This window comes from Micrasema longulum, unplaced genomic scaffold (assembly GCF_059751315.1).
Source record: "Micrasema longulum isolate JH-2025_06_02 unplaced genomic scaffold, ASM5975131v1 h1tg000109l, whole genome shotgun sequence".
NCBI classification, from domain to species: Eukaryota; Metazoa; Arthropoda; class Insecta; order Trichoptera; family Brachycentridae; genus Micrasema; species Micrasema longulum.
Window position 1 is genome coordinate 220,822 of NW_028277315.1, and position 27,958 is coordinate 248,779.

At 32.9% G+C, this 27,958-nt stretch overlaps 2 protein-coding genes across 8 annotated transcripts in view; one reads left to right on the forward strand and one right to left on the reverse strand.

The window, feature by feature from the left end:
* Window positions 1–360: 360 nt before the first annotated feature.
* LOC148284567 (uncharacterized) lies at window positions 361–25,035 on the reverse strand. 7 transcript variants are annotated; one of them, XM_088238114.1, is made up of 10 exons: window positions 24,852–25,035; window positions 21,759–21,874; window positions 18,683–19,409; window positions 16,404–16,572; window positions 13,098–13,202; window positions 10,055–10,209; window positions 6,176–6,300; window positions 3,694–3,951; window positions 2,070–2,204; window positions 361–1,437 (listed from the first exon to the last, which is right to left on the reverse strand). In XM_088238114.1, exons 1-10 carry the CDS (start codon window positions 24,954–24,956, stop codon window positions 1,236–1,238), a joined length of 2,097 nt encoding a protein of 698 aa, XP_088094240.1. In that variant the 5' UTR covers window positions 24,957–25,035; the 3' UTR covers window positions 361–1,235. The 7 variants fall into 7 exon arrangements, 6 of the variants coding, with proteins under 6 accessions (XP_088094240.1, XP_088094253.1, XP_088094246.1 ...); XM_088238127.1 differs by lacking the exon at window positions 24,852–25,035 and adding an exon at window positions 24,707–24,768; XM_088238120.1 differs by lacking the exon at window positions 24,852–25,035 and adding an exon at window positions 22,685–22,972.
* A 2,397-nt stretch (window positions 25,036–27,432) lies between these two features.
* Window positions 27,433–27,958, forward strand: part of LOC148284568 (uncharacterized) — a 37,785-nt gene continuing 37,259 nt past the window's right edge. The window contains exons 1-2 of the mRNA XM_088237934.1: window positions 27,433–27,633; window positions 27,849–27,952. Of these exons, the coding sequence (XP_088094060.1) occupies window positions 27,529–27,633; window positions 27,849–27,952 (209 nt within the window). The 5' untranslated portion in view covers window positions 27,433–27,528. The remainder of the gene's footprint in view (window positions 27,634–27,848; window positions 27,953–27,958) is intronic.

Sequence of the window (27,958 nt, forward strand, 5' to 3'; positions counted from 1 at the left end):
CGTGGGCCCCCCATCACTGACTAAATCACTTTTACACGAACACCGGCCACAGAACAGCGTCTGTCTTCATTGTTGACTTCGTGCTCTCTCTTTTACATATTTATTTACAGTAATTATTTTTAGTAAAAATGTTCATTTGAAGACTACAAAAAATACAACTTCATAATTTAAAAAAATACGAGAGATATATAGTCTGTATCGTATGTAGACTATCATGACATCACAGCCAACTAGAGCTAAATACGTATTAGGATGATTTGATTGCACAATAAAAATGTGTTAGTGGGTAAATCACAAATGCTGATGCTGAAAAACTCCTTAAAATTTAGTTCAATCAAAGAAAATAAAACACCATGTTAAAAATCAATAATAATACATTTATTAACATTAATTTTAATAACTTTTTTTACATATTTACAATTTAAACATATTAAAAACAATTATTTTCTTGAAATTATTATCTTCATAATTTTCCTATCCCCACCGGCACTGCGTGAGGTATACTTGTTTTCACTTGATTCTCTTTTTCAGGATATTTACCTGAGGAAGCCACCGAGTGGCAAACACTCGTCCAGGGTTCTGGTTTTATTTCACACACAGAACTGTGTTGTAGATAGTCGCGCAACATTTACTATGAAGGTTGCTATGTTATAATTTAAAATACCCAAATTAGACTGTTTCCGCTCAGTTTTTCAGGCTGAACTACTCGCAATACGGGAAGCTCTTGAATGGTTATTAAAATAACCACCAGAGAGGTGGCTTACTGCAAAAATAAGATTAAATATAAGATAAAAATAAGAAGACGACACTAAGATTCTCAAACAAATTGACAACCCTTCCGATTGTTCACTATTACAATCTGATTAAGTGTCTTTGAGCACCTGGTGCTCATCCAATAATTTACATTTCAACATAAGTAAATGCAGGGTTATGAGATTTTTTCGTCTGGAAAATCCAATCATATACGACGACTCACTGAACGACGAAATATTATCATCTGTGTCTAGTATACGAGATTTAGGTTTGACACTAAACTTTCTTTTACAATTCATATTGAACATGTTATCAATAAATCCTTAAAACTCCTTGGATTTTAAACCGAAGCACAACTGAATTCAAAAATATCAATACTCTTAAAACTCTCTTCTGTTCCCTAGTTCGCCCGCATTTATTTTTGCAATATTTTCGGCAATATTTTCGGAGAAATAACTGTTTTCGGAGATTTTACTTTTCTATCACGGGTCCTCCAAATCTGGGCTCTTTTTAGGTTGCTTCAGATATATTTTAGATCTCTCGGCTTCCTTCGTCGGAGAAAGCCGATGGATCACAGAGTGACAAGTAGTGAGGCACGTCTTCAGGTGCATAGACAGAAGCCCTTGGGCCACGAAGCCTTTTTTGCAGTGCTGGCACGTGTAGGGTCGAAAACCGGAATGGTACCTGGAAAGAAAAATATTGAATGAGGAAGTTCAGTGTTTTTTTTATATTTTTATAGATCGTGTTATCAGCGCTATGGTTTTTTTAAGTTTTGTATGTCTAAAATAACTCCACGTGTGATGTAAGAGTTTGTTCTCTGTTGGTTCTTCTGATTGGTTCATTTACAGTAAGCCAACCGGATATCCTTAGCAACAGCTCCCATAGCATTGGTTGGTTCATATGAACAAGTGACGTCAATAAAAGTAGTCAAGTAAGTAATCAGATCACAAAACACGTATATTGGATCGGTAAGAGGACACAGCGGAATTCTAGGTAGCGAAAGAATGGATAAATAGGCTTGGGAAGCTACGCTGGAAAAAGGACAAATCCTAATTTTGCCGAGTTTCCTCTTAGACATGACCAAGCTACTCTGGAATGAACTAAACTTAAACAAAACCACAGGACAGGTAAGCAAAATATAGATATAATATGAATTTTACCCTACTACACCTTTGCTAATTGATTTCACACTGTTCTCTTTCTATCATTTTTATTTTCCCTTTGCTATCGTATTGCTCGTGGAGTCAGGTTGCTCTCCACTAAGCCTTAATTGCAGATTCTGCGCTAATAATCATTATATGTTGTCGTTAAATTACCTCTCGTGTATGACGAGTGTGGACCTCTGTGAGAAGGCCTTCCCGCAGTGGGAACACACGTGCGGCCTCTCCCCACTGTGGACGCGCTCGTGGAGAGTCAGGTTGCACTTCTTCACAAAGCCCTTGCCGCAAGTTCTGTTGGATAGAGAAGTAAATTGTATGATCGTATTTTAAAACCAGTTGACTATATTAAATGTCCGAGAATAATATTGACAGAAATCTACAATGGGGTTCAGATCCGGCCGCTGGTTTCCAGATTAAAAGCTGTGTCATGCATTCTGCTGGCTTGGGAGATCTCAGAGACATTGGCACTTTCAGAACTGTGTATTTTGCTATTTTCCAGCCAGTGGCTACCTATGGTATACTCAGTCGCGTGCACAGGGTTTTCAACTAGGGTAGGCAGTAGGAAAAAAGTATGTTTTATATAGTATAAGTACCTAATCAATCTTACCAAACAGTTTCCTTCACTAGTCACATTAGTTTGAATCACTATGCTGTAGGTAGTTAATATTGAAATTACCTAAGCTACATCAAATATCCAAATAAATGCTAAATTTATATGATATATTTCTTATTTTTAATATAATTTATATAATATATTGCTACGAAATCCTTCTTTTAAATATTTTTATATTTTCATTTATTACGGTTGCTACACTCGAAATTAAATCATTTTGGGTTCTATTTGATATTCTCATAAATGGACTACTAGATAATTGCAAGTGATTTTCCAAGATACCGACATATTTAGCTAGCAAATCAATAAGTTCCAAAAAATTACCTTTTTATAATTTTTTTTTAAATAAACGCGAAACAAAAATACTCTCGATTGCATAATTTTATAACAGAAACCAATTTGAGGTTATTTATTCGACATGACTGTCTTTTATTAAATAATAATCGAAAAAAACGTTAGATGTCAGTAACGTATTCGTTTGTTCTTTCTTAAACAATGTACCTACCAACGTTCAAAAAGCACTGCCTACTAGCTTACACATACACGCGTAAGTACAACTGAAATAAAACCCACACATACACATATTGTATTCGCATCGCGTTATGTTCATATGGAAGAAAAAAGCATTTGTAGTTCGTGCTTCTCCCGACCCAGGCCGATAGCGGCGCGCTGATCGGTACAATATATTACTTAACCGAATTATCTCTGGCGCGTTTTTCAAATTTTAAAAATAGTTACTAATATTTTTGATATTATTTTAATGAAATTCTAGTAGGGCAGGCACTGCTTATGTGCCTTTATGGAACGCACGCCACTGGGTATACTAGGCTGGGGAGGTATCATAAACCCCTGAATAAATTACAGATACTTCAATGTCCCCTAACTGTCCCATTGCCGAGACATTGCTTCAATTCATGAAGGGACTGGGCATAAGATGAAGGACTACGTTTGTATGAAGAAAAGTAAGACCGCGTTTCCTCTTAAAGGTCATTTTCGCCAAAATGGTCAACAGGACAAACAGGCACTAAGGTGATGATCTGTCAATTCGAGCTCTCAAACCAAATGTCAAATTTGAAAGATCTACAATAGTAATACATAACCCCGAAAGAGCGCAGAAATAATATTAGTAATTGTAATATCTTGATCGATTTATTAATTGTTTCTCACAGGCACTTATGCGGCTTCTCTCCCGTGTGCGTCCTGCGGTGAAACTTGAGGTGCTCCTTGGAGCTCAGCCCCTTGCCGCAGATGTCGCACAGCACGGGCGCGCCCCCCGCCTTCCAGCCGTGCTCCTGGAGCCCGTGGGCGCGAAGCTCTCTCCGCAGCAGGAACAGAGCGGGGCAGGAGGGGACGGGGCAGCGGTGCCGGAGGGGGCGGGGGCCCAGGGTCTCTGGGTGGACCATCTTGCGGTGAGAGGTTAAGTACCTGAAAGGAACAAACTGTGTGTAATCGACAATGATAATAGTAACAATAATCGTTCGGAAATTAATATCTACAAGAATAGAATAGAACACAACACGATACTCGCCCTCTGCGTCAACTAGCATACCGGTTTACAACTTGTCAATGTCTCTATAATTTTATATTTCTCCGTACACTGTGCAGATACTGTGAGCAGTTATGGCAGCTTTATTCCCTCGATTGAACATGAACAAAAGGAAGCGTCAAATATGCTTTATTTTTAAATAAAAACTTCGACAACTATTTATATATGCTTTATTAAGATAGTTCATAACATCTTAAGAACGAATATAAACTTTTAATAACAACAATTTTTTTATAAAAATTTTTCAATAACATATTTTTCAAATTATTTTTTAATATTTTGATCTTCTCTATCTCCTTTATTTCTTCAGGTAACTTATTGTACAGCTTCAATCCCTTGTACAATGAGTTTTGAGATTCTGTTTTTCTCCTCATCGGTAATCTTATCTTTTTTTTATCCCTTGTTTCATATGTATGCCTTTGTTAATTAAATTTTATTATTGTTTTTATTTTATTCATCCCCTTAATTACTTTATGCATAAAAATTGCTACATTATATTTAATTTGCCGCTTTACTGTGAGCGAGCAAATTTCTTTGTGCATTCTTTCTACATCAGAATATATATTTCTTTGGAGTCTAATCCTTATCGCCTTATTTTGAAGAATTTGTATATTTTTAATTTCTCCTTCATTACATAAAAGAAGAATAGAAGAACGGTAATTTATGTGTGGACAAATGATTCTTCTATATATAAGAACACTACTCTTTACATCTATTACATTTTGCAATCTTCCCAGAAACTAATTTTTTTTTGTTAAATATTGAGAATGTGTTTTGAAATTCAAATCCAAGTAAACCCCGAGATACTTTATTTCGTCCACAGGATTTATATTTAAATTATCAATATTAATATTGTATCCCTGGGGTATATTTTTTCTACCAATATTCATATATTTTGTTTTTGAAATATTTAATTTTAATTTATTCACTTTTAACCATTTTGATATATGTTCCAAATTTTTTTTTTAATTTTTTTTATAGAAAAAGAAATATTTGCGTTCTTATGATTTACCCAAATATTTAATTTTGAGGGCCATTTTCAACGAGTTGTAAATAACTCACTATTAGAAAATGGAATCAAGTTGGGGTAAAGTGGGATTCGAACCACAGACCTTTGGTCCGTGAGTCCGAGACACTAGCCACAGGACCACAACCCAATCAATTTTATTTATTTATTATTTTACATATTTATTACAGCAATATACAAGTAATTATTTATACAACAAATTAATTCAGTAGTAAAAGTAAGGATACATATTTTTTATTTTTGCTGTTGGTTCATCTAAACTGCCTAACTAGGGATAGCTTCCCCGTTCTAAGGCAGTAAATTATGTATTTTATAATGATATTTAAAAGTATTTACAGTTTTATCATAATGTGTGCTTTTTCAGTCTTAAAGGTAAACAATGAATATCCAGAGAAAACATAAATTACACCAAAATCTCTATATCCTAAGTCCCAAGTCATTACTAGTAAAACAAGCAACCAGCTTACGTCCTTCTACATCGGACAACAAATTCTCTGACTCCCTCCGACCAATATGGATTAAGAATGCAGTCAACACCTTCCTCAGCCTGGCAATCCCACCACATTTCCACGAAACTGGGATAAGGTTATATACCCTCGGGCCTATATAATATTGCTGCCTTTGAGCCAAAAAAGTATTGACTCCTCTCTGTAGAATCAGATCCTTATTGGAGTGTCTAGTATTATGAACATGACAAACCCTTGCGTATTTTTCCCTGTTGAGATGTGTGACCGCTACTGACCTCAACTGTTGACGAATATCCAGCACTTGAAATTCTTTGAAGAGCGAATCACTCGGGTATCGGTATGGTTTTTTTAATATAACTCTTAACACTGATTTTTGAGCTATAGCTGCTGAAGCCATAGTCGTTTTAGTGCAGCTTCCCCAGCCAATCAGACTATACGTCAGTATTGAATTTACCAATCCATAATACAATTGTTTTAGTTTAATCTATTTAATCCTTAGTATATTTCTTAAAGGTATGAAAAATTAATCAAACATTTCAAATTGTAATTTATCTTTCTAATTTATTTATAACTATTGCCTATTGCTAGCAAAAATAAACATATAGAAACCTTGAATATATGAAATTCTTCCCACACAGGTTACAGTTAAACGGCTTCAGTCCTGTGTGCACATTCTGGTGTTCATTGAACCAAGTCAAGACGTCAAATCCTTTATTGCATATGTCGCAGGTATACTGAAAAACAAACACCATTTTCAAATTTTAAACAAAATATTTACATATGTGAGACTGTGAGTTTTCAGTCTCTGCACATATGTAAGCCATTTCAGGCTTAGCGACAGCTTTGTTGCTTGTCTTTGGACTCTTTCAGACAAGTTGATATCCTTTTATATTTAAGTAATGACGGAGATCTAAAGAGACTCCAAATAATACAAAACAAAGCGATGAGGATAATATTAAGATGTGGGAGACGAACAAAAGTTAAGAAAATGATTCAACTTCTAGATATCATGACAATTGATCAAAGAATCAAATTCAATGTTGCTAATGAAATAAACAAAATTATTAAAGGAATAGTTCCGAGATATTTTCAAAATAAACTAAAAATAATGAGTTCTTTCATAGAAACTATGCAACAAGAGGATCTAAAAATATAAGACTGGAAAATAAATCAAAAGCAATGTCCCAGAACTGCCTTATGTACAAGGGAATACAACTATTTGAAGAAATGCCAGAAAGCATAAAAAATGAAATAAATGTAAATATATTTAAAATTAAATGTAAAAAGTATATACGTGAAAAATATTAGGTAGTATATAGTGTAAATAGTGAATATAATTAATGAAAATACATAGGAAACAGTTAATATTATAAATTAGGATATTAAGTGTATAATAGTGATAAATAATGTTAGAATAAGTATAGATGTAAATATTGTGTTGTAAATATATATTAGACTATGTTAATCATAGAACTAAATAAAATAAATAATAAAAAAATATTAGGGATTCTATATCTGAAACCCATATTCGGGCATTGGTCTGATATAAGATTAGTATATTTTCAGTAGCATATTCGGTGTTATTTATCATTGAGATAAAATGCAGAATAGAAGCAGCCCGAAAAGGATTTCACAAAATGAAAAATCTTCTTTGTGACGATAATATAAACCTTAAGCTGAGACAACGAATGGTCAAATGTTTTATATGGTCTGTCTTACTGTACGCTGTAGAGGCGTGGACTCTAAAAGTTAATATTATGAACCGCCCTGAAGCATTTGAAATGTGGATCCACCGTAGAATGTTAAGAATATCTTGGACTGATATGATAGCTAACAATGAAGTATTACATAGAGCCAAAACTAATGGAGAACTATTCACCACTGATAAGCTCCGTGAGATTTCATATTTTGGCCATGTGTTGAGAGGTGATAAATATGCCATACTTCAGCTTGTCATGAAGAGGAAGATCGAGGGACGTAGAGGGTTTGGAAGAAAACAGCTTTCCTGGCTTCGAAACATCCGTGCATGGACCAGGATTAGAACTATGGAGGAGCTGTTTTGCACTGCTTAGGATAGGGACGCTTTCTCCCGAGTGATCGTCAACGTCGGGGAGACCCGACATGACACGTGAAGAAGAAGAAGAAGATGGGCGGACATGAGAGTATAACTTTTCAGGAAAGAAAAAAACATTATTACGAACTCAATTATTTAGCTACATAACTCATATTTTGCAAAATGGGTTATTTTTTACAGATCATTTCATCTGTCTATTCCAGATATACTACTGGAACCATTAAAGATGGGATAGAAATGAGTCTACTGTACGGAGACCGTCTTTTACTATTCGTGCCACTGTAAATATGACACAAATGCGCATGCTAATTTTATTAAAACCAGAGTTTAATATGCACACAGTTGTTTATTTATGTTTTGAGTATTCCTGAAAGTGTACTGTTAATACCATTGATGCAGGCATACACAAATAACCAAAAAGTACCTGGTCAGCGCCATGCCAAGGAACTGATAAATAGGTACTCGCAATGTTTTGTTTTTGACCTAATAAAGCTCAGCCGAAATCGAGTGAGGGTTATCACTAGAGCCCGCCCAGGACACTGCAGATTGAACATACACCTTGCTAGAATGAACCTTTCCGAAACTTCTAGATGTAGGTTCTGCAGTGCAGATGAGGAAACACCTATACAAATTCTATGTGAATGTGATGCTTTACATCATAAAAGGAGCCTCATCCTCAGGGGACCACTGGTTAAACGTCAGGAGCTTGCATAGCACTGACCCCCACCACTAAGAATAAGAATTATACACGAGGATCATTTTCTAATTTAAATCGCAAAATGAAAAAAATGCAGCTATACTTTTATGCAGTAGCGGATTCAGAAAAACCTTAAGGGAGGGGCGCATCATCATCGTCGTCGTCGTCGGTGTAGAAGCATGCCAATGCTGGACGTATTCTCCTATTTTTCTCCACTTCTCAATACAAATTCTATTCTCCTAATTTTCCTGGCAAATTACTTCCTCGGCGGAACAGACAATGTCGATATGGGTGTTTAAGAAGGCAAGTCCATTTAGAAGATTCTGTCATAGGGAGGGCGGGCGTGCACCCTGCGCCCCTCACGTGGACCCGCGCCCGCTCTGATGTCCGCCCAAAACATCAAAGATATAAGATGGCTTTTTTAATTGCTATTCTTCGCTCAAATTTGTCACTAGATATCGATTTGATAGTAGCTACCAGAAAAGGTAGATACATACCAGGGGCGAATCGTTAAAGTAAGCGATTATGCACAGCTTACCATTATATTTGACTTTTAATAATAATAATTTATAGTAACCATGTTTATGGGAAAATAAATAAAGTAATTGTTATTTATTATAAATCACCGTTTATATCTTTCTACAAAAAAATATTTATGAAGTGCGCCCAGCGCCAGCGCCCAGCCTATTCTTACTGAACGATGAAACTAGCCGATTACCTCAGCTTATTCTTCCATACAAAAAAGTACACTGTATTTTTCGTCTTTAACCCAAGTCGGCTTTTTTAGTACTAAAACAAACTTGCAGATTACAAATATTTTTAGAAGATTCTCTATTTGGAAACTAGTATTTCGAACATTTTTTCCGAAGGACTATTTTTCTTTGATGGGATACCGTTGACATATTATGTATCACATAGGACAGGTGGCGTTCGCAGTGGCCGTTTTAGGCATTATTAATTTTAAAAGAAATCGGCCAGTGCTCAAGTCTTGACAGTACTGTCAATGACATATCATAATGGAAATATCTGCGGAATGTCATTGTGGTATTTGTTAATAAACTTTTGTACAAGTATCGTATTAAAATAGTTAAGAATAAAGCTACGTTTATCGCGTGGTTAATAAAAATTGTTGTTTGAGTTAATTTTCACAGAACCACAAAAAAATAGTCATTTATAATTACATTACTTCATGTTATGTAAGTACTTATATGTAGTACAAATTAATGAACATTTTTAATAGATTACTTATAAAATAAATCACGGCTCGCCACTGATACATACACATAATAAAAGGCTAGCACAACGTAAAGGCTTTTCCAAAGCAGATCTTAAAAGAAAATGTTGACAAAACTTTTAAGAAAAAAATAGTTAAATGGCTTTATATTGATTATTATTTTATGTTAACAGTCATCTATTTAAACTTTTGTAAATAAATTTTGTGTAAAAAATATGTACGCTTTTAGTTCTTAATAATGCTTATATTACTTTTTAAATTGATATAATTTCTCTAATATTTTTCTTTGTAAAGAAAAAATAAGAAGCCTGCTGACAAGCCGGTTTAGTGGGTTTCATTATTATTCCTTTTATATATTTTCATGTTTACCTTCTTAAATAAAAATAAATAGATAATAATAATCAAGTAGATAATTGAATGACTTTTTTATGTTATGTTTAGTATGCGGCATTCCCATTTTATTTCCCCTATAATTGTTATTACCTTATAGTTTGGTTCATGCCTCTGATGATGGGAGATAAGCGCACCTCTATAGACAGTACTGTAATTGCATTGATCGTAGCGACAGAATAACGTCTTGACTCCATTGTGCGCACGGCCATGTAAAAGGATTTCGTACGCCCTTTTATAGGAACGCCCTAAAAGCAAGTTGTGAACATATTTATAAATGAATACACTGTGCCAACTCTAATGTATGGGAGCGAAGTATGGAATTGGAAAAATAATGACGAAAGTTGGTTGAATGCTGTCGAAATGCGATCCCTCAGGCGAATTTGTGGTAAAACGATGTATGATAGGTGCACAAATGTCGAGATCCGTGAAGTGTGTAAGGCTGAGACATACATTATTGACAGAATCAAGAAAGGGGTGCTGCGTTGGTTTGGACATGTAGAGCGAATGGACGGCGAAAGAACGGCTAAAAGGATCTACGATGAAAGAAAACGAGGAAGACCGAGAAAGACATGGCACGATCAAGTCCATCAAATACTTGAAGATGGACATGTCAAAAGTAGGAATAATCGGCGTGCGTGCGTGAGAAGATGTATGAATGTAGAGGAAGCGAGGTCTGTATGCCAAGATAGAGTGTTATGGCGTTCTATCCTCTCTGCCTTCCCCTACGGGGAAACGGCGTGATGGTTTGTTTGTGTTTGTGAATACACTGTTCGATTTGTGACATAATTTACAGCAGAAATAGAGAACATTTTCGAGAAGGAAATACGGAAGTATAGGCATTTACGGGGCTTATGTTGACCTGTCATTCAATGAATGTTACACAGTGTGTAAAGTGGCCAATTTTTTAATCTTTTTTTTATTTGTTTATTTTTCCATACATATATTATTTACATAGAAATATAATTACAAAAATACTCTTTAGAAAAATACATCTTAAAATTAAGCTCTAACATAAATTAGAAAAAATGCCCACAAAGACTTCAGCGTCTGGGCCATTCCTTTTTTAATTATTAAAAAGTTTATAGCATATAAATATGGTATGACATGACCATGAAAAGAAAAGTAAAGAAAAGAAAAAGAAAAGTAAAACCAAATTAATATATGCTGATATTACGAAAACATGATTTATTTGTTTTATTTATTTTAATCTTTTGAAGAATGTGTCTATTTGTTCCTTCCATGCTAATCCGAGACCTCAAACCTACTTTAAACTGTACCAGTGATTTAATGTTTTGTAGTTCCTTGGTTAGAAGATTGAAGGATCTTGGACCAACATGTAAGGAGTGTCTCTGTGCAAACTTAGTTCTGCATCCTGGAACTGACAGTACACTATTGGATCTATCGCTAATACGATTTAAATTATTACTAAACAATTAAACCAGCAAGTAATAAAGAGAATAATATAAAAAGACAAAATTATTTGAGCATTATGAGACGTTTGAGAGAGAACACCCGCAGAAAAAGGCCAGATTTGTGGAAGAACAACTCTTGGATTTTGCACCACAATAATGCACCGTCTCACAAAGCCTCAACAAATGTCATCAAACAACCCTCGTATTCTCCTGACTTGGCTCCCAGTAATTTTTTCTGTTCCAACTTAAATTACCGCTTTGTGGAACTTTTTTTGACTCTATTGAAGAAAATAAAATTCGCAGAGGGAACTCAAGGCAATTCCAAAGTGTGCCTACAAAAGCTGCATGGATAAATGGATTGTTCGTTGGAAAAAATGTATCGCTTCAGGAGTCTATTTTGAGGGAGATTCAATAAATTTTGAAGAATAATAGATTTGATGTTGATTTTATGTTAATAATTTACTCAGATCCGGTATTTATTTGACCGAATGTATATTACATTTGGCCTGTGGTGTAATGGTCAGCGCGTTTGCCTACCTAGCAAGAGGTCTCGGGTTCGATTCCCGACATGGTAGATTTAAAATATTTATTTAGAAGGGTGTTTTTACATGGTGTCATTGAAGATAAGATGTATGCATGTAGAGGAAGCGAGATATGTATGCAAAAACAGAGTGATATGGCATTCAATCCTCTCTGCCTACCCTTACAGAGAAACGGCGAGAAAATTCGTTTGTTTTTTTGTTTTTACACTAGAATATTTCACGGTCCCAGGACTGGTACCTGAAGCGTAAGACTGATCATCTTACCGTCATGTAATAAAAATGATCAAGATACGCCGCGATTGGTGTACCAATGCAGTGCCCGATGCACCATTAGGTGCGGAAAGGGAATGATGATGATGATGATATTATATTTAATCATTAATGTGTTTATTTTTTTAAAATAAGGTTGATTTAATTTATTTTAGGAAAACAGCATAAAGAATAGAAAGTTGTAGAAAAGTCTATATAGACGGTGTAAAAACAAAAAATAGTAAGCAAAATTTAGCCAGCTTTACAGAAAAGGCAACGAGGAAAGAAATTATGTTAAAGAAAAAGCTCTTCAAAGAATTTCAAGTGCTGGATATTCGTCAACAGTTGAGGTCAGTAGCGGTCACGCATCTCAACAGGGAAAAATACGCAACGGTTTGTCATGCTCATAATACTAGACACTCCAATAAGGATCTGATGACAGAGAGGAGTCAATACTTTTTTGGCTCAAAGGCAGCAATATTATACAGGCCCGAGGGTATAAAACCTTATCCCAGATTCGTGGAAATGTGGTGGGATTGCCAGGCTGAGGAAGGTGTTGACTGCATTTTTAATCCATATTGGTCGGAGGGAGTCAGAGAAATTGTTGTCCGATGTAGAAGGATGTGAGCTGATTTCTTGTTTTACTAGTAATGACTTAGGATATAGAGATTTTGGTATTATTTATGTTTTCATTGTACATTTATTATTTACTTTTAAGGCTGAAATAGCACACATAAAAATAAAACTGTAATTACTTTTTAATATTATTATAAAATACATAATTTACTGCCTTAGAACGGGGAAGCTATCCCTAGTTAGGCAGTTTAGATGAACCACCAGCAAAAATAAACAATATTTATGTTTATTTTTACTACTTAATTAATTTGTTGTATTGAAAAAATATATTATATTTTATAACGAGTAACTTACCACAAATGTTACAAGGAAAGGGTCTCGAAGAATCGTGCGATATAAGGTGCCGTCTCATAGATCTTTTGTTATCGAATATTTTGGGACATTTCATACATTGGTATGCTGAAAAAAAAAACACACTATACATCAATAATTTCAGCCTGAAGCAGCCACAGAGCTGAAGGGAATGGCCGAACTTTTATTTATTATTTATTCATTACAGTATGTGCTGAAATATTGATAATTTCTTTGTATATGTGGAGGACACTCATGCACACACCAAAATTGTTTTCACTTAACCCTTCCTCCCCGGTGATGTGTAGCTAGTACACATTGCGTCTAATAACTATAATATCTTTATAAATATAATAAATATTGAGTTTAGATTTTCAGTATTCCTCCATTACACATTTACGTATCGACTGAAACAATTTGTTATTAACAATGTTTGATTATGTCCAAATGCTTGCAGACTGGCTGGATTTCCTCCCTAGGGAGTTGTTCATATTTAAATTTATTTCAACAGAGAGGGAAATTTTTTTTGAGAAGGGAATATGGAAGTCTAGGCATTTACAGGGCTTATGACCTGTCATTGGCTGGTTTAAGTGTAAAAATTTAAAAATTGTTTTCAGGCGTTGCCTAGTAGGTGATTTGGTTCAGCCGGATGAATCTCACCCACGTGATAAAGGTTTCAGCTCTTTTACTTCACAAAAGTCAACAGATGGAAGAGTTGAGGAAATGTGGATGTTCAAACATGGGCAGAATGGTGAATGTTACACAGTGTGTAAAGTGGCCACTTAAACCAGCCAATGACAGGTCATAAGCCCTGTAAATGCCTAGACTTCCATATTCCCTTCTCAAAATTTTTTTCCCTCTCTGTTGAAATAAATTTTAATTTGTTATTAGATAATAAGTTCTTATTAGGCACAAAAAAGCATTTTATCGGAAAAATCGGCGATAACTTACAAATATCATCAAAAGTATACTCTGTCAGTCACAAAGCCCAGTACTAGCTACAAGCTACGAGTACTTAGTATCTTTCGGGAAGTTGGAAGTTATCTTGCGGGCGCACATTTCGCCCGAGTCGTTAGCGATACCCAATAATTTTTTCATGTTTTCAGCAGTTAGATTTGAAATATTATCATCTTTGAATTAAATTATGGTTAATAAAAGCCATTCCCTATAAATATTTAATTTTTTACTTTTTAAATCTCTCATTTTATTAATGTGTAGTGACTACACACATCACCGTAACTCGAAGGTAAATTTAAGCCAAAAATCATAGAAATATTATATATATACATATTTTTCATTTCTTTTCTTTTACATTTGTTACATTTAAATAATTGTCTTAACCTTTCTTTTACTATCCTAAAAACTTACATACATTGCCATAATAATATCAGCCTCGGTAAATCTATTGTTATATTGTTCGCCTATTCTAGGTATTGTTGATTGTTTAAATAGTTTGTTGACGCATTGTCTGTGTAAAACAGAAGATATTGTCTTGTCGGTCTAGATGGCAAGCGGAATGGAAGGCCTAGACTTCTATAATATAACCTTCTCTAAAATGTTCCCCATCTCTGTTGTAATATGTTTATATAAACAGCTCCCCAGGGAGTTGAATCCAGTCCTTGTCTACAAAAATTTGGACAAACTCAAAATATTGTTGTTCTCTTAAGTACATTAGGAGAATCAATTTTATTATTTATTAACTTGTATAAAAATAACTGGTCTAACATTATTCTTCGATTTTTAAGAGTTTATTCCTTGGTATTGCATAGTAAGAGAAGTTAAGGTTTAAGGTATTACTTTCAGCATAGTTAGAGAAGTTAAGGATTAACCGGTAGTCGACCTGTCTATAAAATTTTTGTTGGACTCTTTCTAGTCTATTAATACTTACATTATAGTAAGGTGACCAAATAGGAGTATAGTATTCTAGCTGAGGACGAACGAATGTTTAATTAATTTTTTCATATGTCTCTGCATGTTTAAATGGTACCGATATCCGCATGATAAGTCCGACCATTTTATATTGTTTTTTCAGGACTGATTTAATATGAATATTAAATATTAGTTTGGTATCAATAATAACACCAAGTCGCGAATTTGACAATCTGTTATAGAAATAGGGGTGTTATTGAAAGAGTAGGGAAAGCTGACCGTCGTTTGCGAACTTTTAAGAACTTACGCAAATTCTGATGAGTCACAGTGGGTTCATTAGGTACATGCACAGAATCAAGCTATCCGAGATCAACACCTGCCCATGTGACGGATGTTACTCCCCAAGATGTCCCTCATCTGTTGGTACATTGCCCCTTTTTCTAGAGCATTAACCTTTCCCTTGTCCCAAAAATAGCCGCGCATTACGGTGTTGAGCAGTCACTACACATACAAAAAAATTAGAGATTTCAAATCGGAAAAATGTGATATTCATAGGTGATTGGTTCAATTATTTATAGTTGAAGTCAAAAGTGATAATATTTATAATCTAATTGCTAAAAACATAAAAAAATCATTAGCTCATGCTCTCAGCACGTGCGAAAGAACCGCCCCTGACGAAAGTCGGGTAGCTACTAACGAGCGTCTGGGAGAAGTACTAGAAGCTTTGCTTGCGATGCGTAAAATTGTCCCTCGCTACCGAATATACCTGTTCTGTTGAGAGTGAGACGTGAAGAGTGTGTGAGACAATTATACATTAGGATTACTCTTTTACTACGTACGGAACATACGACACATTGGTAAACTTTCTATTATATTGATGATTTATCTCTGATTCTTGATAAAATGCTTTTTCTGTTTCTAATAAGCGTTAATTAAAATAAAAAAATATTTTTACCGACACGTAAATGTATAATGGAAAAATACCGAAAATCTCTACTGATAATTTATAGTATTTTTGTAGATTCATATCTTTTTTAACTTTAATAAGTTATTAGAGGCAATGTGTACTAGCTACACATACGGGGAAGGGAGGATTAAATTATACGGCAAAGAGTATTAAAAATGTAAAATATATTAAAAAAATGATTTTAATAAAAACGAACTACTTTGAATGACGTCGCTAGTTCTTCGGAATCAACCAATGATAAGAGAGTTGTGATAGATTTACGGTTCACGGAAATTCAACTGAAAAATCAGCAGAACTCATCGAGAAGAGGGGAAGAGAACTTGAGACGTCACACGGGGAGTAATTTCGAAAATACAAAACTTTAAAAAATCATAGCGCTGATAATATGATTTGTAAAAAATTTTGGCTTGGTTTAATAGTCTATTAACAAATAAAAAAATCAATAAACTTTCTCATTGGATCAGTAATGTTACCTCTATCTTTTTTGGTGTCGCCATTTAAAACAATGAAACTTTCTGCAGGCAAAAGTTTAGAATTAGCAGTCTTGTTTTCTGATCCTTCATCTAATTTAGACTCAGCTTCTTCGCCAGCCTTTCCTGACTCTGTTCCCGCAGGCATTGGTAAAATTGGTGGATTAGATACCTTAAATTATAAATAAAAATAAGTATATGCGTTTGATTTTATTTTTAAAATAATTGTTGATGCTTTTAAAATATCTTTTGAAATTTGTAGTGTTGTAATTTTAAAAATAAATTTGTCATACAGGTATATCAAGTAGTAAACTTTTCCTAGAGGTTTTATATAATAGAATGCTTAAAATATCATTCATTCATTATTCCCTTACATTATAGGTGGACAGCTTGCCCACCGCACACCGCACCTGCGGACATAAGTCTCCTTGGCAGTGCCCACATACATGGAAAATTTGCTCGTTGCCGAATGAGAAAAGCTGCCCGAAGGGCTCTCTGTAATCTGGTAGCCTTAGCATTTTTGAATGGGTAGACAATTAAAATTACAAAGTAAATACAATTGAGGAAAGAAAGCTGGAGTACTTTTGACATTTTTTTACAAGGAAAAGTTAGAGGAAGACGCAGTGTAGGAAGACAACGTATCTCCTGGCTTAAAAACTTAAGAAAGTGGTTCCACTGTAGCTCCAAATCCTTATTTAAAGTGACTGCAGACAAATAAAAAGAGCCATAGGATCAGTCCAAGTCAATTGGTTGAACACTGGTTGCTTGCCCATATGTATAAAATCTGAATTTTTTAGTGCAATCATTCCAACATGTTAGTAGTTCAAAACGATTATTATTTTAATTTTATTGTTTTTGGTTTTCGTGTGGTGGCCACATTTGTTTTACTATATGCAGAAGTTGTCACAGTTGGATCAGTCGGATTTGTGAAAACTCGAATCTCTTCGACCCTATGAATATGGGGCTAGGAACAGTTTGGTAAAAAAAACAACTACAAGATTTTAGGGAGACCCTTTCACCTTAATGTGAAAGGGTGAAATTTCTGCCTGAATTCTTAGCTTTCGTTTGTGAAAAGTCCCACTTTCACGGGAAAGATTTTGGAGGAAGGGAATGGGGCTACGACTTAATTTTTTTTTTACAAATAGTTTAGAACTAGTTGTGTTCACAGACAAAATTTCAAGTCTGAGACTTACCCACCTTTAAAACGACAAATTCTATAAATTTTGAAATCATCATAATTTTCTATTTTCAGGACTGAATATCTCTGGAGGAGCACAAGATAAAATTCTGAAATTTCACCCCATATTACTGTATGATACTCGTAGTATAATGCACCAAAAATTAGCAGTTTGAGATTTGACTACGAGCAGATATGGCACACAAAACATAAGATTTTTTAAATATAGTCAAGCAACCATTTTATTTATTTCTGGACTGATTTGGATTGACCCCGTGACGATAGCTGCTAATTTCCACAGTAGGGTGGCACTATTAGAAGAAGAAAAATGGTTTCATTAACGTTGGCTGAATAAATGTTGGGATTACAATAGAAAGATGATTTATTTGACCGGTTGACTGAAAGTCATTTTTCTTAAAATCATGATATTGCATCTCAGTTATTTTCACTATCTTGTCGGCGATATATTAAATACTATTTGCATTCATTTAATCATGTGATTTCACAGAGTGCATATATATATATATTGCTAGATCTTTAATACAAAGACAACTTAAACAAATACAAACTAATACCACTTTCGGACAAAGGGATTTTGAGTATTATTCAATTAAAATCTATAACCTACTTCCACTATCTACTAAAACAATTAGTAATGAGAAAATGTTCAAAAATGCTATAAAAAATGGATAGTGGAGCTAGGTAAAAGTAAAATGGATTGTCTCATTCGCCCTAAACCAATATTGAATAAACTGCTCCACAAGTGTATAGCTTATATTAGGTTTTTGTTCTTTTCATTGTGCGTTTTGTAATATAAATAATATAGATGTACATAAATTAATTATAAACATAAATACATACATAGTGTTTCAAACTGTCTAAATATTTTGTTAATTATCTCTGTTAGTCTCATTAAGTTAGTCTTCTTTGTTTATTCTCAAATGTAATTATTTTTTTTTAAAAGTATATTGTTAAGTGTCCTCGGCACGGGTAACCCCAGGGTAGGTCACGTTATTTTTATTATTAATTATAGTTTGTAAGAGAAAAAATATGAATAAATAAATAAATATTTTTAAACACATACTGTATTAAAAGGCATATTTACATGGTTTTTATAATGCTGCAGGAGTTCAGTTCTTGAATTTTGGTAAACAAAACAAGTCAAACACTGCCATTTCTTTTCTTCCTTTGCTGTACCTTCCGGATAGAACCACCTATCTCCATCGTCTGTACATTTCTCATCTTCCAATTTTACGTCGTACTCACACTTGACATCCCTCTGGTCTTTCGATTTCTTTCTCTTCTTTTCCGTCTTGTGTGTTTTAGTGGACCCCTTCGGCCTGCCGCGCGGTCTTTTCTCTATGGTTTCGATCGGATCTTTGTCTTTTTTCTTCGCCTTTTTCTTTTTGTGAACAGACTTGCGCTTGATTTTGATTTTTAAGGAAGATACGCCTACGATGTTATTTAAAGTTAAGTCATCCTCGGAGCTGTATGGGTCGGCTTGGTCCATGTTAAAATTGGTTTCCTCGGCGGATTCATACGCTATTTCTTCTTTTATTTTTATTTCTTCATCAAACTTATCTTCGACAAGTTGAACATGAGCTATGTCTCCATTTTGAGGTATGTCCATAAGAGTTAAGTCTGTTTGCGTGCATATTGATGCAACTTTTGAAGCCTGTTTGAATTTTGTGGCAAAATTATTAACTACGATGACACTTTCTGTGATTGGTTTGATTTTGCAATCAATCGGTTCTTCTTTGATTGGAGAATTCAACGTGGGAGTGGGCAATTTTAAAAATGGAGTCAGCAATGAAAATGAATCCGGAGGGATGCTACAAAAAGATTGAAAAATAAATTTAAAATTGAGATTTTTAATAATTCAATAACATTTCAACAGAGTTGGAGAACCTCTTTAAGAAGGGAAAATGAATGTCTAAGTATTTACAGGATTTATAACCAGTTATTTACTTTACATATTATAATACTCACTATTCTGCTTATGTTTGAGCATCCGTATTTCCCCAGTGAAATTCATCACTATAGATGACTTTCGTTTTAAAAAATTAAGTTGTTTTGAAAATTCAAGATAAATTTTTACGAAATATGTATTTTTTTTTTTTTAATATGTACAAAGTCAACTTTTATATAATATTAGCTGAACCCAGCCACGCTTCGCTGTGGCTTTGTCTGATAATAATTATTAGGGGAGTAATTAAAAATAGCCTAGCAACTAATAAACAAAAATATTCGAGAAAAATTGGAAAATTGACTCAAAACACATTCTTAAATAATAAATTGATATTTCATAACTGTATAGTAAATTAACTAGTATGAAGTAATGTTAATGTTTATTTTTGCATAAAAATGTCTGCCTTAAAACAGGCTGTACGTAGTTAGGCAGAATAGACATGATCCAGATAAATCTATTACCTAAGTGTGTATGTAGTAGATAAAGTCATTGTTATTTTTGTTAATAAACTATGATTATTATTATTATTAATTATAAATTGTCTAAGAAAACACATTGCTTAATTTGATATCTTAATTTGCGTTGCTGTGACTGCTGTAGAATAAAAGGAAAGAAAATTGTAACGTTAGCCAAAATTGATAAAATGGCAGCACTGTGTAGAACTGTCATTCAGTACTTGTTAATTATAAAAAAATATGAGTCAATTTAAAACGCATAGAATGTTTCATTTCCGTTGAAACTTCCGAACAAAAAGTATATAGAAACACTCTTCCACTAAACTGCAATGTTCTGTAAAAAAATTAAGTCAATCCATCGATCACTTTCCGAGATTTGCGGCCACAAACATATGGAACTTAATGTTTTTACATATACAGGTGTTCATTAAACCCTGTCACATCCGAAACCGCGATGATTAGTATGAGCAAGAAGACATATTGGCACATTAAAATATTTTTTTAGAACAAAGAAAATTTTAAAAAATATATTTAAAAAAAATGGTTACTTACTTCTGCAGGGGAGAAGTGGGGGAAGCGCGTCGCAGTATCAAATTCCCCCTCCCCCTCCTCGTTTCTCCCCTGCAGAAGTAAGCAACCATTTGCTTTTTTGATATTTTATTTTTTTAAATTTTATTTGTTCTAAAAAATTATTTTAATGTGCCAATATGTCTTCTTGCTCATACTGATCATCGTGGTTTCGGATGTGACAGGGTATAATAAACACCCTGTATAGAAAAGGATAGTGATATACTTTGATAGGGATGAATTATTTCAATTTAATTTTCAGAAGTACTTTGAATAAATAATGTTAGTTTATAGAGAATGCGCTTGCGAATCTTGAACATATACCTTTTAATATTTCACCGTTTTTGCTTGTATATGTAATTTTTAATACTATTTAAATGTTATTTGTGTTTTTTTCTTTTTATATACTTTTTTTGGCTTGTATACATAATTTCAATTTTTTCAACGTTTTTGATAAAAAAAATTAACCTGTATTGGGTGTGCGCATATTTTGTTAATTAAAAAAAATGATTTTATTTTGTACTAGTTCAGTATGTATATATACATCCATGTAATTTTTAAACTTTTTCAATTTTCTTTCCCAGATTGCATAATGTAAACATTATTTTGAATTTATTTCCATGCCTAGTATTCTGTTTATTCTGTTATTTTCAAGTATTTTTCATACCCTTTTTAATTTGTAGTATATCATAATTTTAATTTTTCTGCTTTTGTTAAATAATATTATAGTTTAAAATTTAAAAACGTCTCTAAAAAATTATTATCTGTATGTCCCTAAATGAGTTTTTTTTTAAAAAACTCCTTGGGAATATTGTATATAATTATGTATAATATGTTTTCAATATAATAAAAAAAAAAAATATGTATGAAAAAAAAAAATAATAGTAGTTTTTTTTTATGTATATCGTATAAATTATTTTTTTGAGTGTGTTGTCCAGATGTTTATTAAAATTTATGTTTATGTAATAATTTTTATTGGTAGTATTCATTAATAATACGAATGCTTCCACTTTCTATTACATTGTATCCCAACTCAACACAGGGCTCTTGGCCTCATGGAGTTAGGGATATGTTTTTCTTTTTTTTGTAATCTGTATCTTTATATGAATAAATAAAAAAAACATATAAAAAATAAATAGCCTGAAATCATAGCTTCGGCACAGAGAGCCGAACAGAAAATATTTACAAACCCTCTTTTTAATATTTTTTCGGCTTCTTTGACATTTGTCCAGTACTCGTTAATGTTATTTAATTTATTTGCACATTCTCTGCAAATCTTTTTTGGTAGGTTGTCAACTCGAGAAACCTAAAAAATAAAAAAATAATCAAGTTATGATATTAATTTATTAATTATTAATTTTAAATTCAAATGCTTTATTCAGAACAAGGTTTTGACACTAACTATGATTTTTTAAAAATACAATCAAAACATAACATTACTTAAGATAAATATTTTTTAAAAGGTTTTGAAAGTAGGTATTAACTATTTATGTTTGTTATTATTTTCTTTATAGTCAAACCTCTTACCTAGTTCTCTCCTATACACGTTTCAAATAACTTTTTTTTTACGCACCGACACAAACACATCCTCACACATTTATTCAAACACATTTATTCACACACATGCATATACACATACACATAAATACAAACGTCGCACACATACAATTTTATAAACTCTTTTCTTATATATTATGTATTATTAGATTAATAATGGATATTTTTTATTAGCTCTAGTATTGTTAATATATTTTTACTTATTTTTTTTATGTAAATAGCTGCAAAAATCCCAAATAAATAAATAAGAATGAAAAAACGAAGGTTAGGTTAAGTGCTCACAGGTAAAAAATCTGAATAAGGAAATCAAGTGGAGTAAGTGCGCTTCGTTGTGTAGTGGTTGGCGTGTTTGCCTGCCATTGGGAGAAAAGACAATAACCCACTAATTGAAATGCCACCTATTACGCGCTTGTAACGTGTCTTCTACTTAAATTATTACTATTATATTAATTATATGCGAGCAGCTTAAAGCTGATATGCTTAAATCAATTTTAACAACAGCTAGTTGTTGGCGCACTTCAACATTTCAAAAACAAATCTAGTCCATTTTTGAACTCACTGAGACTACACGTTGAGATTAGCTCTTATGGCAGCTTATTCCAACCATCAACAACCCTATTGGTCAGTAAATGCTTCCGTGGATTTAGATTGGATCTGGTTTTCTCCAGCCTGGGACTGTGGCCTCGAAGACGAGCATCTTGTTTGAGCTTGAACATGGGACCCAAATTTGGGCAGCTATAGTGACTTGTAGTATCTTGTATGCCTCTATCAGGTCGCCCCTTTCTTGCCGTTCCTGCGGCGTTGTGAAACCGAGAGTTTCCAAATCTTTTACTTAAAAAAACATATACTTTTGCTAATGTCATATTTATCTTCACTGTTTTTTATTGTGGTATTTGACGGGATGAAAGATTCATTAAAATGAATACAGAAACTCCGTTTATTCGGGCTCCAGTCATTCGGATTGCCAAATATCAGGAAATAAAATCTCAAAATAAGGAACTCGCTGCTCGTAAATGAGTTTTTCAAAGCAATTAACTTTGCTGGAAATTGATTTAAAATGAAACACTTTGTAATTTTTACCACATAAGGGTTTAATATTTTATATCACAACTATAGTCCTTAAAATACAGCTTGATTAGAATGACAGTGGTCAGCAAAGGTGACGAAATAACTTTATAGTAATGTCTAAGGAGTGATTTATATTGACACACAAAAGATCATTCGTATCTGGCATGTTAATTTATTTTTTTAATACAATACTTGACATGTAAATCAACATAAATAAATAAAATCAGCTTTTAAACTAAAAAAAAACTAAAATAAACTTAATTATTAACGACGTTCTTACAAGGTTACATCATTTTGCAAAAACGTTAGAGATGGAACAAATTGATCAAATAAAAAAAAAAATTAATTTGGTGTTGTTCATGAAAAAAGTATAAATGTCTTACTTTTTAATGATTAATTATTTTAAACGCACTATAATAGGCATGTTTTTGCGTTTTCATATAAATTTTCGGAAACAGGGTTTCATGTTTGCAAAAAAAAAACTGATAAAATTGATTTAATCGGTACATGATCAGTGATCAGTAATTTCCCATCACTACTGACATTATTTTGGCAGCTGTTATTTTAATCAAGCTATATTTTAAGAACTACAGTTTCAGGTATTCTGAATTACCCATCATCAGGTGTAAATATAAATTTTGTACTAAAAAACCATAAATGTATATCAAAAGATACATATATATATGTATATATTTTTTTAAACTACTTAATTAATTAAAAATACAGTTGTTTTTTAATTGGGAGATAAGGCTTGCATATATTAACATTAATAAAAATATAAAAAATGTTATTCGTATAAAATGATAAGGAATGTGGGATCAGATAATGAGTTTAGAAGGAGAGAGAAAGAGGAACCAAGAAAAGAATGTGGTAAAAATTACAAAGTTTTTCATTTTAAATAAATTCAAAATGTTTTTTCACTAAGTAAATGCTGAAACAATAAATAATATATTTGCTGGAAATGTTTAAATAAGTTTTTAATGTGATTCCAATTCGTTGTATTTTTTCAAAGGTAGTGAATAAATGATCTTGGAGTAAATTTTGTTTTCTTTCAAAACAATGCTTTACTTTTATGGTCAATCCAGCTATCCGGATTTCCTCATCAATCTTGGTAATTGGAGTTTTAATGTATGGTAAAAAGTAAAAACATGTTTATCTATCCATACTATAATATTATAAATGCGAAAGTGTGTTCGTCTGTTTGTTACTTCTACGTCGCAACGGGGCGACCGATCGACGTGATTTTTTGCATAGGGATAGCCGGAGAGATGAAAAGTGGCATAAGCTACTTTTCATCACAAAAAAACATCTCACTCTCTCAGAAAAGATGAAGAGCCGATTACATGAGTCCCGAAGTACCGAATTTTCTAGCATGCCGAATGTCTTCGGCTAGAAGTTATAAAAATGGATTATTAATTTTAAATACCAGAGAAACTGAAGTTACTATTTAACTAAAAATAATTTATTAATTGCAAGAAATCTTTAGTAATATATAATAAAACTGTTTACGTACTATAGACGCCAGAACCTACTTTGTCAAAAACAACTGTTCAAATTCAAAATCCGAAAATACATGCCATTTTAAAAATTGATATACAGGGGACGACGTATTTATTTGTCATACTATTTGGGAAATTAATATCTTATGTCAAACTTACTTTTATCGGAAGATATGCCTCTAATTTGAGAAACGCACAGTTTTCTTCAAAAATAAAATGATTTATAAATTGTCTGCCGAGGCAAAGCCTACAAATGTCAGACATTTTAAAGTTATTTTAATAATAAACAAGTTTTTGGCACCTGCACAAGACTTACGATTCAGCCATTTTTTTGACCTTTATTAATGGGTTGCCAGCTCCCATAAACTGCTAATGATTCTTGCTAAATACCGGGGTACAAAGTATAATAATTTATTGTTTTTAAATCGGATTCATTAGGTTTTTTTTAATAATTTCTTTGAAAGCGGTTGCCAATTTTATTCGATTGTAAAATTAGATTTCTGATGATTGAATCACACTGCAATCAAATAAAGTGAGCAAGAATCAAGTGGACACTAATATTACAGTCAAATGAAAAAATCTTCCACTCCGAACAATTTTAAAATAGTATTTGTTTTGAAAAAAAAGACAGTATCGCTGGTTTTCCCTTAAAGGTACGCAGAGAGGATAAAACGCCATATCATTGTATTTCTCTATACAGACCTCGCTGTCTCTATATTCATACATCTTATCGTGCACGCACAGAAAGAACATATTTGTAAAACATTTTTGCTATAAAGTGTACATTTTACAAATTTTACGGCCGTTTTACCTCCGAGCTAGGGTATTCTAGCCAGTATCAAGTTTTCGTTTACTTAGGTATTTGCACATGTGTTAGTAATATACAGGTGTTCTTTAAACCCTGTCACATCTGGAACCACGATGATCAGTATGGGCAAGAAGACATATTAGCATGTTTAAAAAATATTTAGAACGAAGAAAAAAAAAATTAAAAAAACAAATGGTTGCTTACTTCTGCAGGGGAGAAGCGAGGGGGTAGGGCCGCGTGGTTGACCGTGTATCAGACTCCCCCCTCCCCTTCCTCGTTTCTTCCCTGCAGAAGTAACCAACCATTCGTTTTTAAAAAAAGAAAAAAAAAAGATTTTAGTCGTTCTAAAAATTTCCTTAATGTGCCAATATGTCTTCTTGCTCATACTGATCATCGTGGTTTTGGATGTGACAGGGTTTATGAACACCCTGTATACAGGTTAGTGAGTAAGTAATTTGAAATATTTTGAAAACTTGACATTATATAACATATATACAACTTAACACCATTTATTACTGGATATTTAAAATACCTGCTTATTGGGTGGGGACAGGAGAGTTAGGATAAGAGTAGGGAATGGAATGTTTACATCGGAGAGGTTGGATAGAAACTCAGGATAATAATCATTTATGGGACATCCAAAAGAACATGGTTTATATTTACCTCCTCAAGCTGACTACTGACCCACTCAACAGCTGTGTAAAAATGGTGTTAGTCCACCTCGCAATAGTTTTTCATACAAGAAGTCTCCGGTTTGATATGAATAAGATGAAATGTTTTTTTTTAATGAGTTTTTACATCATAGTTTCTAAATTAACAACTAAAGTTAATTAAGCAGCGATTGGTGTTCTAACGCAGGGTTTTAAACAACTCTAAGTGCGAAAATATAATGATGATTAAAATCTAATCAATTTGTTACGGTTTAAAAACCATCCCGAAAGTATGTAAGTACCTAATTTTATTAAAATATATCCTGGCAGCACTGGCATCTGATGTATTCGATAATCAGCGTTGCCAGATCTACCGATTTTGGGAGCAATCTACCGATCTACCGAATTCGATTGAAATTCTACCAATTTTTATACATTTCTTTGTTTTTTCCACAGAACAAAATTTCAATGCAAATAAAACGATTTCATATTATAATTATTTATTGCTTCTTTGCTCACTTCGATTGCCTTCAGTTGCCTATTTAAAAAAACTGCTTATCTATCGTACATAAGTACACAATGAATGATATATTACTTATGGAAATGGCTAGTATTGTTGAATATAATATGGTAAAATAAATCATGGCATAGAATTTCATGACATTATTGAAAAATGTAAATATGTCTTTTTTATGAAGTGAAATGTAGAGGGATCACTTTTCATATTGAAAATTATATAAATGGTTTTATCTTCAGTTAAATATCTATTTAAATTTAGTTGATAATTGTTTTAATAATTTGTTCAGTACTTCAGCAGTTAGCAGTTTTTATTAAGTTTTAAGTTGCACTGAAAGAACTTTAAAACGTAAATTATTTCTTTGTTTGACAGTAAAAATACTATATATTTTGACAAAATTGTGTCATTCATTCAATAAAATAAAATATTGAATTTTAATCTATGTTTTATAACATAATTTTTTAAAAGAACCAACTCAAATATTCCTTTTGAAATGTTGTAATTTACATTTCTTTGTAAGAAAAAGAAGACATTATAAATCACTATATTTTGGTTATTCACTTATTGCAGTCCTTTTGGTTTTCAATTGTTCATTTATCAAGCGTTTTCAATTATTTAAAGCAACGGCTTTAGGCAAAACGGCGCTTTAATTTCGAACAACTGTCAAATTTATTTTTGCCCTCCTTCTCCCCCCCCCCCTCCCACCTCTCCCGAATCTACCGAAATCTACCGATTTATTTTTCTGAATCTACCTTTTTTCGCTTTATCGGGTCTGGCAACGCTGTGACGATAATTAAAATGGCTGATCTGTCATCGTATTGTTTTTGACATGTTCATTTCTAAAATAAATTAAATGACACGATGGATACATGTAGATTGTGTCTTAGCATGACGCTGGTTAATAATTGTATTTTTGGAGATGACAACAAAATTCTTATAAAACTCACTTCTTGTCTACCTGTAAAGGTAAAAAAGAATATATAAACTTGTATATTTATTTTCCATTTTATGCATTTAGAATAAACCAATTACTTGATTATTACTTCGTTAATTGAGAAAATTATTTATTGTTTTTTTTGCGTTTTTGTTTGGTTATTTGTACAGTTATTAAACAATACATTTTTTAAATTTATGCTTACGAAGTTTGTTGACATTCTGTTTTTTTCGTGATTTAATTTTAGGTGACAAAAGAAGATTCGCTGCCTAAAAAAATATGTGATATTTGTTCTTGTAAGGTTGACGATTTTTATCAATTTTGTCATAGAGCTCTGGACTCCGAAAACAGGTAAAA